This window comes from Anticarsia gemmatalis, chromosome 3 (assembly GCF_050436995.1).
Source record: "Anticarsia gemmatalis isolate Benzon Research Colony breed Stoneville strain chromosome 3, ilAntGemm2 primary, whole genome shotgun sequence".
Lineage (NCBI taxonomy): Eukaryota > Metazoa > Arthropoda > Insecta > Lepidoptera > Erebidae > Anticarsia > Anticarsia gemmatalis.
Genome location: NC_134747.1, coordinates 9,973,466 through 9,986,675, shown reverse-complemented (window position 1 = coordinate 9,986,675; position 13,210 = coordinate 9,973,466). Strand labels below are relative to the sequence as shown.

General features: G+C 36.9%; 3 protein-coding genes across 3 annotated transcripts; 2 read left to right on the top strand and 1 right to left on the bottom strand.

Annotated features, from left to right (window-relative positions):
- On the bottom strand, positions 1-8,860 carry Wdr59 (WD repeat domain 59). Its single transcript, XM_076136433.1, has 12 exons — positions 8,507-8,860; positions 8,202-8,409; positions 7,526-8,107; positions 7,310-7,386; positions 6,827-7,213; positions 6,348-6,719; positions 6,101-6,254; positions 1,996-2,179; positions 1,721-1,841; positions 1,271-1,531; positions 872-1,092; positions 1-621 (listed from the first exon to the last, which is right to left on the bottom strand). The coding sequence occupies exons 1-12, from the start codon at positions 8,756-8,758 to the stop codon at positions 531-533; spliced, it is 2,910 nt and encodes a 969-aa protein (XP_075992548.1). The 5' UTR covers positions 8,759-8,860; the 3' UTR covers positions 1-530.
- Positions 2,780-5,179, top strand: LOC142987583 (caspase-1-like). The gene is made up of 2 exons (XM_076136446.1): positions 2,780-3,082; positions 4,167-5,179. The coding sequence occupies exon 2, from the start codon at positions 4,191-4,193 to the stop codon at positions 5,100-5,102; it is 912 nt and encodes a 303-aa protein (XP_075992561.1). The 5' UTR covers positions 2,780-3,082; positions 4,167-4,190; the 3' UTR covers positions 5,103-5,179.
- A 105-nt stretch (positions 8,861-8,965) lies between the features above and the next one.
- Positions 8,966-12,615, top strand: LOC142987582 (metallophosphoesterase 1 homolog). Its single transcript, XM_076136445.1, has 8 exons — positions 8,966-9,294; positions 9,533-9,725; positions 9,838-9,979; positions 10,444-10,610; positions 10,833-10,915; positions 11,233-11,520; positions 11,744-11,901; positions 12,451-12,615. Exons 1-8 carry the CDS (start codon positions 9,172-9,174, stop codon positions 12,467-12,469), a joined length of 1,173 nt encoding a protein of 390 aa, XP_075992560.1. The 5' UTR covers positions 8,966-9,171; the 3' UTR covers positions 12,470-12,615.
- Positions 12,616-13,210: the final 595 nt, after the last annotated feature.

The following is a 13,210-nucleotide window of genomic DNA, read 5'->3' as shown; positions in this document are numbered from 1 at the left end:
TAAAACTCGTGTGCTTATTTATTGCGATATAAAACCGACAGTCTTTACATTATTTTATATATTAAACATATATTATATTATAAGTACGTATCTATTTGATACCACAAGTATTTAAAATGCTTATAATATGTCTTAAAATCCTATGACAATATTAAAAATATTTTATTTTAGCAATTTGAGCATGTTCGTCATTTTGCAATGTTGTGGGCATTTGAAAAACATATGTGAATATCGAGACATCCCAGTCATTGTTGCTCGGCCCACGAAATAGACTACATGCCTTTAAATGCATACACCTCTGTTCATGTTCAAAGAGTAACCGAAAATATACATATTCAAATCATTTTATATGTATTTTTAGAGAGCAACATTGAATGAATCCAAAATACACCACATTCTTATATTATGTCTATTTTATTAACTTTTACGTTATTTGAGGCCTATAAATTAATAGATTGCCAATTGCTAATGTATAGATATTGTATTCCTACATACATTTAAATTCAAACGTCGATTTTTCTTGTCGATGTTCATACGTATTTGACGCCTTTCCAAACAGCGTTGCCTTCCATGACGCACTTGCACCCGCAACCCGTCGGACACGTGTCGTGCTGAGAGAACCTGCCAAAAACAATACTTTATTTGATAAATATTTATGGACTTCAAGGCATGGTCTTAGATTAAGATATTTTGAAAATAATTCTCGATATCTTGTCGATAGTTGATCCTTTTAGGGACTCGTGCCACTGGGCCTTAACTTGGAATTTTAATAACGAATGTAAAAGACTCTGCATTTATGAATCTCTTGCAATGTTGCAACAGGCGTGGCGAGCTAGTGCGGCACGTGTGATGGAAGGAGGGTAGAACTGACCAGTGCAGCATGTGCAGCGCGTGTCCGGCGTGCGCGCAGTAGTGGCAGGCGGTGGCGAGCCCCCGCACCGCGCGGCGGCACACGGCGCAGCGCAGCGCGGCGCGGCCGCACGCCCCGCACGCCGCGCCCCGCGCCACGCCCCCGCAGCGCGCGCACTCGGCCGCCAGCTCGGGGCCGGCGCCGCGCGTCGTGCTGCCGGCGCCCACCACCAGCTTTAGAACCTGCCGGATGGAAGTCTATCGTAAAGCGTTCTTCTAGGGATCGTCATGCAGCAAGGAAATGTTAAAATTGCATATTATTGTGATAACCGAAAGAAAGAAAAACTTTTTGTACAGATTTGTCATGGGACAGCGGACAGAAAAAGGACAACTAAGATAACCGCGCCAGATATTCGTTTACCTCAGTTTTCTTGTAGATCAGCTGCCATCGATGTAGAATATCAGCGTAAACCCTCTTGAAGCAGTGGTAGAGGTGCACGGTCGCTTCGTCGAGCACGCAGGACGAAGTTCGTTCAGATTTTGACACGGTGGAGTCGGTGTAGAAATTTTCTGCTTCGGAACACGAATTACTTCGGAATACCGACGCGTCTACGGGGGTCCAACCGTCAGCGCTTATTTCACTGTATTGATTTACTGTGCTATACGGTGATGTGCCGTTACCCTGAAATCATTAATCGGATATTTATAAAATAAGAACATTACGGACAAACGAAACGTCGGTCTGCTTCAGAACACGTAATAGCAGCCATGTTCGACCCAAGAACCGTACTTGCGGTCTAGAAATCTACAGTCCTATAAAATGTCGCTGGAGCAAAGGCGGTGAATAATTAAAAGAACAAAATAAACTTACATAACTGGATGTGCTGATCGTTGATTGTGAACTAGAATTGCTCGTGTTGTTGAACACAGAGAAAGCACATGCTAACATCGCCGCCATTTGGAGGTTTGATGCTTTGGCATAATGTGATATTCTGGAAAATAAACATTGCAGAATAATAGTAACCAGATTAATGTATGTTCTATTTAAGCGAAATTATAGCGAGAAGTCAACTACACAATGCCGTAAACTAAGAAATTTTATACGTATAACGAAGGTAAGTATATACTAACACATATTATACTTACAAAGACTGTAGCAAACTGCAACACAGCGGATGTCCGACCCAGCCCATGGTTTCTTCGCTAGAGGCGAGGTGGTCAGAAATGCGCGCGCGCAGTGAACGCGCGGTCAGAGCTGCCAAGTTCCACGCGTGAGCAAGCTCTGTCTCGCCTTCTTCCAATGCCGCTTTGGCGTTTTTCTCACACATCACTATGAGTGGAAAAATACATAAATATAAATTTACAATAATAAGTAGCAGATCAGAGAAAATCATCTACATTCGGGTATCGAGAGTTTGACATTTAAAATGTATAATAAATATCAGTTCCCACGACACCCGCTAGTGGCGCTGATTCGGTATTTTCCCTAAATTTGTCGATAGTTAGCCGGTTGACGGTAGGCGTAAGAAGGAAATCGCGCTACAGAAATCCACATTAGGTATATACCATATAAAATCACTTAGGTATGTCAATCGGCAGTTATGTATTTTATAGTTTTAACTCAATGATCTTATGTAAGCTGGCGGCTTAGAACATTATTTATTCGATAGAGCTATCGTGAGTCTGTAATTGGATTGGTCGCATCGAGATATACTGGGGCAATTCATAATTAGATTTAATTATTTCAATGAGACAACTATCACTGCTTGATGTTGTAAAAAGTCTTTATAAATCTGTGATGGGTTGAGTCATGGTAATTTGTTAACCTTCATAAATGAGACAGACGGTTAGGGAAAAAACATGATTACGATCGGCATGTTGGCACATGCATATAATAATCGCGCGCTATAAATAGCAAGTGATTTAACAACGTGACGCACACACACATTAACCATTATTATTTCCTCAGTCCTAACGATAACACCTTTATTTAATTGTAATTTTATTTTTGTTATTTTATTAAACAAAATGTATTTCTGTGTAGAATGAAACGTAAAATTGGTAACAATGATGAAATACGAAACAGACAAAAAAGTATTATCAGCTGATTGGCTGACTTGTCAAGACAAGTGTAAATGAACGCGAAAGTGTTACGCTAATGAACAGAACTTAAAGTTTATTAAACATATAAGCTTAATATTGACCAAATACTATAACTACAATATATTTTACGGTAAGTAGTGACTAAAATATTTATACTTTCTGTCTTAGGGTTACGCCCAAGATTTGTCTACCGGTTTTCAGTTATTTTGAGATATCGTTGATTTATTTATTACTTCTACATTTTATGTTATGACCTACCATTTCATTAACCAAAATCTTAAGCATAGATAAATTTTGTATAAGTGACTAATATAATGGTTTCAATGGGAGTGTCAACCTAACAAACAAACAGCTGATTGCGAATTCGACCTTCATTTTTATTTATTCTTTCATCTTGCTCGAGCAAGGATGTTAACATTTTTTTTTAAGTAAATGCTACTGTCTGAAAACGTTGTATAATTAACGACGATTTATAAGGTAAAATGACATACTACATGTCTATATTGCGCAATGTTATCGTATGTACAAAACTGGGGAATACCCGAGATGGCGACGCGTACAAGTTTAGTCTTAAATCATTGGTAACACGATAGTCAACTTGGGTAACTTTGAATCATTTGGGTAACATTGAACGTGGGAATTGGAACTAGTATCGATTATTTTTTCGTAGGAAACCAACACAATTGATAAAGATTCATTTTAGTTTTGCAAACTTTTATCAATTGTGTTGGTTTCATATGAAAAAATAATCATAGTTGACTGTAAGGCAGTTTTTATTTATTTTCGTACTAATTAGGTCTCGGGTTTGATTCTCTGGTTGGGCCAATTACTATTGGCCGGTATATGACAACGTGGGAGCGTCAGTTTTAGCTTTTTTCGAAAAGTTGTTTTGCCCAATGTTGTTGTTTGGACCAATCTACAACAACGTACTTAGTACATAATATGCTTACATTACAATTGCCAAGTGAATATTATTGGTCACTTAACATATTTTGTGAAAGACGCAGATATAACATGTAGCATTTTTGCAGCCAATTTATTTATTGAATGTTTGGTTCGTAATGTAGAGACCTAATTATAAGGTAACCGTTTGATTTGATTCAAGTAAAGCGAGGTTGATATGTGATATTTATTTTACCTACTATTCTACGATTTGCAGATTTAACAATTTACTGCTGACACTATTTCGTAAAATTTTTCTTCTTTCATTTCAGGTTTGGCCATTTACCAATTAAAAGATGCCTCAAATCAAGCCAGCCACTGTAGGCGGGAATAAAATAGAAGCCCGCCCAATTAATAAACCATTTATTATTGCTCCTGAAGATATGTATTACAACATGAATCATGCACATCGCGGTCTAGCACTTATTCTCAACCATAAGTATTATGATGACAAAGACATGCCCGTCCGGTACGGAACAGAAAGAGATAAAGATGCCCTTCAAAGAGTTTTAACCAACTTGGGGTTTAAAGTAGTCGTCAAAAATGATTTGAACTTTGAAGAAGTCTATAACACTATTCAAGAAGTAGCGAGAATGGATCACTCACAGAATGATTGTTTAATCATAAGTGTATTAACACATGGAGATTTGGGAATGTTGTACGCAAAGGACACCCATTATGGTTTGGACATACTGTGGCGCGAATTTACCGCTAAACGCTGTCCTACGCTAGCGGGGAAACCGAAGATATTCTTCGTTCAAGCTTGCCGTGGTGCGAAATTTGACAACGGTATTCAATTAAATAAAAAAGTGACAGACGACGATACCACAACCAATCAATTTGACAGCAATATTAATACCGCAACGCAGATGAATGAAGAGTCTGCTCTGAGTAGAAATCCTACCTATCCTGACATACTTCTAGCATTATCTACAGTCGCTGGATATTACTCTTGGAGAAACAGTGAAAATGGCAGTTGGTTCATCCAATCTTTGTGTGAAAAACTAGCTGAACGTGCACACGATACAGATATATTGAATGTGTTGACTCTCGTTAATCACAAAGTTGCAGTACACTATGAATCGGACACAGTTGATCCGTCAAGTAGGAATAAAAAAGAAATGCCTAACTTTTCTAGCACTCTTACTCGTCTCCTTGTACTTAGTCACAAGACGGAGACACCAGTTAATTGTTGCAATCACGCATGAGCAATGTCAGCCAGTAAATATAAGGTAAACACGTATTATGTACTTAGGGAATAAATTAAATACATTTTGATAATATATTTTTACACGTATTATATTATTGTTATTACTCAGTAATCTTTATAGGTAGAGTACTAAGCTAAATATACTATGAACCTAAGAATAATCGTCTGTATCATTCATGGTGCCTCTATTTAAGAATGCCTCAATAAGCACAATTAAATGCTTATAATAGCTGTGCTCTAATGGGAGTTTTGTTTAGCAAATCCTTTAAGAACACGCAAATAATAGTATGTGGAAGTCTTGTTTCGTCAATTGATTCTGATCTATCTTATCGGACCTGTCCAATGTAAAGACATTGCTGATGTTTAACCCACGCTGTCCAAGTTTTCGATCAAGGTATAGGGTACTAGCTGACCCGCGCAACTTCGCTTGCGTCATATAAGAGAGAATGGGTCAAAATTTTCCATATTTTTGTAATACTTTTTACTGTTACCTACTCTGCTCCTATTGGTCGTAGCGTGATGATATAAAATATGCTTTTTTTTCACGAAAAATATTCTCAAAATTATTTATATCTCTTAGTATAACGAAGTCGCGCTAAGGCATATCCGCCATTAAAACAGTTGCCATGGCAACGGAATTTTGTTAATTCAATGTCATTATAATATTGATTTTTCGCGACTTCGTTGAATTTTCTGAATTTTCCCGGGAAATGCGTCATTTTCCCGGGGTAAAAAGTAGCCTATGTCCTTTCTCGGGTATCAAAATATCTCCATACCAAATTTCATGCAAATTGGTTCAGTAGTTTGGACGTGATTGAGTAGCAGACAGACAGACAGACAGACAGACAGACAGACAGACAGAGTTACTTTCACATTTATAATATTAGTATGGATAAAGAATGACTACGGGTACTGAATATTAAAAGTAAAATGATCTTTAGTTAATTACAATGACCGAAGTCACTAAACGAATCACTCATTTGTATAAGTACGTACCAACAGGATCGTCAGCATTGATGAGATACTTCTCAGCTAGTTCGCGACTGAGTGGGAACAGATTTGGAGCAGCATACAGAACCACACGCGGCGCCACGCAACCTGATATACTGCCGCGACTGCGCATGCTACCCGCGCGCCGACCTTGCGCTTTCTAAACAAGTAACAATTATGTTTTAATATTAAACTCCCTAAAGCACTATCTCTTCAAATTCCATTATTCTCACTAGAATAGAAGTAAACTTACCCATCTATCTTGGAAGTAAAAAGTAGTAATTGAATTAGACTGGTGTCGGTGGTGTAGCTGTGGGAAACCGCTTGCATTGGTCGGGGACGGAGTCGTTGTCGCATGAGGGGATACCGAGTTGTACCCTGTTCCGAAGAGGCCTGGCGTCAAAGACAACGAGGACATGGACCGAGGGGTTCCTGTCTCGTGTTTCAGTGATAATCTTCTAGCATTTGGCGGTCGGTTAAATACGACCAAGGTGCTGACGCCACACCACTTAGCCCCACAAGTTCGCGGAAAAGGAATGCATGAGTCACCAGCGTTTTCACTCTCCGATTGACTTCTCTGACTAGACTTCATTGAGTCTGTATCGTCATTGGATTTTACTGGTATCTGGAAAAGCAATTTGCCAATTTAGATGAGCAGTTTTGTTTGATTGACTACTATAAATATATCTAAAAACACAAAAGAATCAAATAATACAAGCATTTGTTACTTACTTCATCAATAGATGTTGCTAATGTTTTGAGACAGTGCAACAAAAATCTGTGTCCTTCTTTCTTCTTCCTGTAAGTAGTTCTGTTAATAGCTTGTAATATTTTGATAGTAGTAGGACTATCGACATTAGTTCCCGAAAGCCAGGAGAATTTTGGTATAGTGTGTTCAGTCACATTCGTCGAGGACATGGAGGAGAACTTTGAAGATGCTTGTTCAGTGATGTTTCTAGGGAAAGTCACTTGTAGGTTGGCAACATAACCATTACGCTCAGAGTGTATCTGACATGTTCGTGTTTCTATGTTCATATCTGTCACTTCAATGTTAGCCATCTCACGGATCGATTCGAATTCCTCATCAATTGATGTATTTGTCTTGTGTGGAAGTTTATTCTAGAAGACAGAAAAATTTTAGGTAAGTAACTTTGGAAGTAGACACAATATTTATAAGTACAAAGTTAATAGAGCATAGATACAGTAAACCCTTACCAATACAATATCTTGACCTTTACTGTCACCACCTGATATATCATTTGTAGATCCAGCGGTTGATGCATAACTCACGTCTATAAAAAAAAATTAAGTATGATATGGTAAGTATTCTACTTATTCATGTCACTAGGTAACTTATAGATCAAATGGTTCACCAATATGTTAATTGCGCACACAGAATTACTCAGATAGCAGCATTTTTATTACACTTACTGTCACTGTTGTTATCATCATCATTGTCTCCATCATCAGGTAAGTAGTGGTTGCACATTTTCAACAGTGTTGGATGCATTGTCCAAACCCTTAGGGACTGATCCCTAGCCCATGTCACTAGCTGATAGTTTGATGGTGATGTGTTGGGCCTCCAAACCATTGTTTGAACAGTGTCAGTATGTCCTACAAGTCTATGTGTCAGTGCTCCCCCCACCCAGATACCAATAACTCCAGGCTGCTCTACACGAGGCATTCCTCCCCAACCAACACCTATTGTCAGCAGGCCGCTACCAAATGGAGTATATATTGCTCGCCAAACTGGGAAGTTTGTTGTAATCACATTCTCAGGTCTCCTTGCATTGTTTATATCAAAATACTTAATGCTACCATCATGACTTGACGTTACTAATTGATATTCATGATGAGGACTCCAATCAACACCATGGATCTTACATAGATGTGCAGATATGTAATGAATTGGAGTTGAGTGTTTTCTGTAGTCCCAAATTTTGATATCTCCATCATGTGCAGTTGCTACTATGTGTGAAGCTACTTTATTCCATTGTACTTGTGAAGCTCCAGCTGAAATTAAACATTACATTTTTATTAAATGATTAAATGAGCAATATTTAGTCACTGTTTTACAACCAAAGGTGTAATTTATAACGGGACTAACCGACTGCACACAATGATAGAACAGGTTTTCTGGCATCTCGCAGATCCCACAGGTGTGTGAATGTATCAATAGAGCATGTAGCAATTAGATTATGGTCTTGGCGGTGGAAGTGTGTGTCACTAACCACACGAGTATGACCACGGAGGGAGCAGATACATGTCAAGTCATTACCTGCACGCCACTCATATACATCTACGCGTTGATTACTCTGAAATTACAAATGTTTTATATATACAATTTAAATATAAGGAAAGAAAATATGTATTATTTTAGATTAGTACGAAAAGTTCAGTTTTCCCACTAACCGCTATAGCGCACAGGTTTTGTCCATGGTAAGTTTGACACCACTCAGCGCCAGCAGCATCATATTTACTATGTCGAGGATACTTTTTCACAATATCACCGGAATCGTCATCCTGCGTGATCTGTTTAATAGCAAGCCATCTCCGTCCTGCCAATAACACATTGTTACCAGAATAGTCTACGGACATAGCCGTTGCTTGCAAATCGCGATATTCCCATTTCATTGTTTCGGAACTCCAGTTTTTTAAAAGCATTATCTCTATTAATTTATAAAACGTGATAAAAACATTTTCTTATTTTCGATTGTTTGACAGATGACAATCAGCTGTGTGTTGTTAGACTGATAACTGCGTTTTGTTCTACCTCCTCACAGATGTAACGTTTTTGTATTAAACTAAATTTTACTAACAGAAGTAGGTAATTTATACATTAATTTATGCCCTATTCTGATAAATAGTCCAATAAAATAAATTACGGTTTGAAAAGTATTATTTTAATGTGTTTTCTTTTACATATACAGTGAAGTGAAGCGAACATAACTTCTGTCAATATTGAAAAATCAATCTGGTGCCACACAAATAAGTCCCGCGCGCGTCCTACAAATTCTATAATTTATTCCGTAGTAAAATCTGACTAGGTACATTATGAATATTTTGGAACTAATGTCATGTGTGTAATAATGCGAAAACTCCGACAACATTTTAGTAATTTCTTTCTACGTTTATTTTTCGGCCTAGTGTTTATTTATGTTTACTGTGAATATTTAATTTATTACGTTACACAAGCACAGGTAAATTATTCTAATAGTTGTAATGTTAGTGAATGTAAATAAATGTAATCATTTTTCGATTTTTATCAATCATATGACGAGTTGGAATCCAGCATCATCAAGAACTTGAACCTCTGCTTTAACTAGTCCTATGAGGTCCTTTTCATCAATTACATTTCTAGTTAAAACTCAGTGGGCTTCGACATTGCAATGTTAAGTGATTTTGAAATAGGAAATCTATGAAGGTATTTTTTTTCAGTGTGCATGGTCGTCATTAAGTAAGGAGCCTATTGATGGAGTCGAACCTGTTTACGCGTTAGTTATTGCTGACACCCATCTACTAGGATCTCGGAATGGAGATTGGTTGGACAAGTGGAGAAGAGAGTGGCAGATGCACAGAGCTTTCCAAACTGCTATTACTCTTCATAGGCCAGATGTAGTTTTTGTTTTAGGTAACTTATTTAATTTATATGAGATAATACAAATTTGCATTATTATGCCTTGATCCAATGAGTAGGCAAGAATTAGGCTGTATTAGGTATTTATTGCTCTATTTTTTTTCAGGTGATCTGTTTGATGAAGGCAAGTGGTGTTCTGAAAAAGAGTTCAATGACTATGTCGAGAGATATAACAAGATGTTCCATGTTCCTGAGAGTATAGCTATGTATTCTATTGTAGGAAACCATGACATCGGATATCATTACAGGTACTGAATATAATGATTATTTGTGAGTTAAAAAGTAGAAATATAATCATATAAACTGTGTTAATAGATGTTGTAGGAGAGATCCTATTGTGTGTGGGCACACAGATTCCTGCTTTATAGTTACTTTAATAGGTTACTTAGAGCAGTCCAAGAGAAATAGGGTAAAAATCTAATAATACTCTCTGCTCAGGGTTTAAATCTGATTGGCTTTGCACATGCTGATGCTAAATGTAAGCCACATTTTATTCTGTGAAGCAACAGAATGTAGGAAAATGATTTACCCTTAAGAAAGTGTTCACAGTGAAAAGCTTGTTAACTCTTGTAATTAAAATTATGCTTAGTTAATGTTGCAAGAAATTAATAACTTCATTATTTTTGAATGTTTCTTCATTAAAAATGATTTTACCAGAATTTGAAAAGTTTTTAGCTATTCATTATTTAAACTAACTTTAGTATGTTCAAAGGATAACACCACACCTAGTGAATCGTTTTGAGAGTGGTTTGAAGTCACCTCCGGTGGAGCTAGTCAGCATTAGAGGAAACCACTTTATACTTATTAACTCTATGGCAATGGAAGGAGATGGGTGCTCCTTGTGTTCACGGGCTGTTGCAGAGATTGATAGAATATCAAGTAAGTACTATGAATAATTAAATACACAACATTACACATGCTATACTCAAAGGTGTAGATAGTGGTGTATGAAAAACATTCACCATTTACAAAGTCAATGTGGCTGTTGAATCTTAAGTAAAGGCATTTAAATGATGATTACTAAATTTATCCAATCAGAGTCAAGTCCAGTGCAATAATTATATCAATGAGTAAATTCCTAAGACTATTTTTTTTTTTCAGATATATTGAAGTGTAGCAGTGGATCAAGCTTGTGTAAAGGAAAAACAAAGTTGCAAAGATATAGTAGACCAATCATTATGCAAGTAAGTTTAATAACTACTTTTTACTAATATAAATCTTAAGTAATTTTGCATGATACTCTTGCGTAGATGACTTGCGTAGGGTAAAATAAACGATAAAACGAAATTGGAGTCGAATACGAAAAAAATAGCCCATGTGTAAATCTAATTAGAATTAATATTACTGCAAAGTTTCATCTTACTCCATTCAGCAAAAGATTCAGCAGTTTTGTGTTAAAATTAACACACATCCACGCAAACTTCGAATTTATGAAATTAGGAAGATTGGTAGGCATCATCAGCATCTACCAGTTTAATTAAAGGAACGTATAACATTTCAGCATTACCCTCTATATAGAGAATCAGACAGTATGTGCACTGAGCCTGATGCTGCTCCACTCCCAGAGAGAAATGAAATGTTTGAGGAGCGATGGGACTGTTTGTCTAAAGAGTCGACGGAGTACCTGGTAGAGAGCCTCCACCCTCGCGCCGCCTTCGGAGGACACACACATCATAGTTGTGTTGTACGACACAGCTTTGTACCAACTTCCAATCATAAAATAGAATTTGTTGAATACACTGTACCATCGTTTTCGTGGAGGAATAGATTGGATCCCAAGTATTATTTGGTAAGTTCCTGTTCAATTGTACGCATAAAATACGAAAATAGATTTATTTATTGATATTGTATGCCTTAGGACCTGAATGCTGTCTATCTATATTTTCCACGCGATTGTATTATTAAAGTCTAATATTATAGTCAGGAAAATTACAAAGGTACTTAATGCTAGTCACATTTTGCTAATGCTAGCTAAATACTCAAACAAATATAACTTTGTTATTATCTTTCAGTTAACTATAACTCCGGACGAGGTGAAAGTGTCTAAATGCGGCATGCCTCGTGAGTGGACCATGCAGATAACAGCCATCCTCATGATCATAGCTCTGCTGGTCTACTTGAAGTACTTCGGCTGTAGTGTCAACACGTCGAGTCAAAGCTACAAGTACTTGTATGTATCTCTATACTAATTTAAAGTCTAGTGGCTCTAAGTAACAATAGCCACACAGATCGATCTCTGAGGTAATTCTATAGATGGGGACCATAAATGTACCGAGTTCCTCCGTATTTCGGAAGGCACGTAAGTTGTGGGTACCGGCTGTAATTTTCAAAGATCGTTTGACAGTCGTTACCAGTAGTCAGAAGCTTGAAAGTCTGACAACCACTCTTATCGTGACATATCCCAGGTAACTGTGTTGTGTAGGTCTGATAGGCAGTCGCTCCATATAAATAAAGTACCTATTCAGCTGCATCTGGTGAGACTGGAAGCCGACTCCAACTTAAAAATATATAAGATAGGCTAGGCTGATTGACTAATTTAGTGTATATTAAAAAAAAACCAGAGTAATTATACTATTGAACGCTTTTGGTACTAAAGTATAGATTTAAGAAAAATGCCAGTATCCTTGCTTATAAAAAAGGCTCACATATCGTGATCTCCAAGGAAAGAGTTAGTATCATACGCTCGATATCACATACTTATACATTTTATTGTTTTCAGATCTGGCAAGAAAGTATGACCTCACCAAAAAGGTATGGAACTATGGAGATATTATTAAACAATATTGATTTGCGTTGAATGTCCAGTATGCTCACTGCCTGAATCTCGTATGTCGTGTTAAATGTACAATGATATAAAAGTAATTAAAAGCAATAATAAATTGTACACTTGTATTTATTATTTTATTTATCGTTGTGGAAGTCGGAAGTAAAGTCTGGAGCCGTAGTTGGTTTATTGTAGTTTTCAGGGCTATAGTGATAAACTTATACATCCTTTGAAGGTTTTTATTACGTAGACTGTAAAAATAGCACATTGACAGTATGTTTGACACTAAACGATATCAATTTTCGTTTTTGGTTTTCTATAATTTCGTACGTAATCAATCATTTCACCACCAGTTGGATAACAAATTAGACTAATGTAGAGTAAAGAACTAGATATAATATGATATAGGTATAGATGGCACATACTCTTTCCCCAAAATAAATTTGATATACCTACCTATTTAATTGATTGTATACACGTGGGTAACCGATCCATAAGTTCGGGTACCTAGTAAAATATAGGCCGAATCCTCAATTAAAAAATCAATAATAGGTAATTAGAATCATATTAGTAGAAACTGAAACAATATCTTAGCGCCTTTTATTGTCTTGTAATGGTCACTAGGTAAATAAAAGCAAAACGATAGGCGCTTTTGGTCGATAAAAGAAAAAGGGTAATAATTAACTTAGTCCGGACTCTTTATGGGGTTATCCCA

Coding starts and splice junctions, on each gene's coding strand:
- Wdr59 (XM_076136433.1), bottom strand. CDS start 8,758: ATGCTTTTAAAAAACTGGAGTTCCGAAACAATGAAATGGGAATATCGC. Junction 7,387..7,525: donor TGATGATAACAACAGTGACA/GTAAGTGTAATA, acceptor TTTTTTTTATAG/ACGTGAGTTATGCATCAACC. Junction 7,214..7,309: donor AAGGTCAAGATATTGTATTG/GTAAGGGTTTAC, acceptor TCTGTCTTCTAG/AATAAACTTCCACACAAGAC.
- LOC142987583 (XM_076136446.1), top strand. CDS start 4,191: ATGCCTCAAATCAAGCCAGCCACTGTAGGCGGGAATAAAATAGAAGCC.
- LOC142987582 (XM_076136445.1), top strand. CDS start 9,172: ATGTGTGTAATAATGCGAAAACTCCGACAACATTTTAGTAATTTCTTT. Junction 9,295..9,532: donor ATTACGTTACACAAGCACAG/GTAAATTATTCT, acceptor ATTTTTTTTCAG/TGTGCATGGTCGTCATTAAG. Junction 9,980..10,443: donor GACATCGGATATCATTACAG/GTACTGAATATA, acceptor GTATGTTCAAAG/GATAACACCACACCTAGTGA.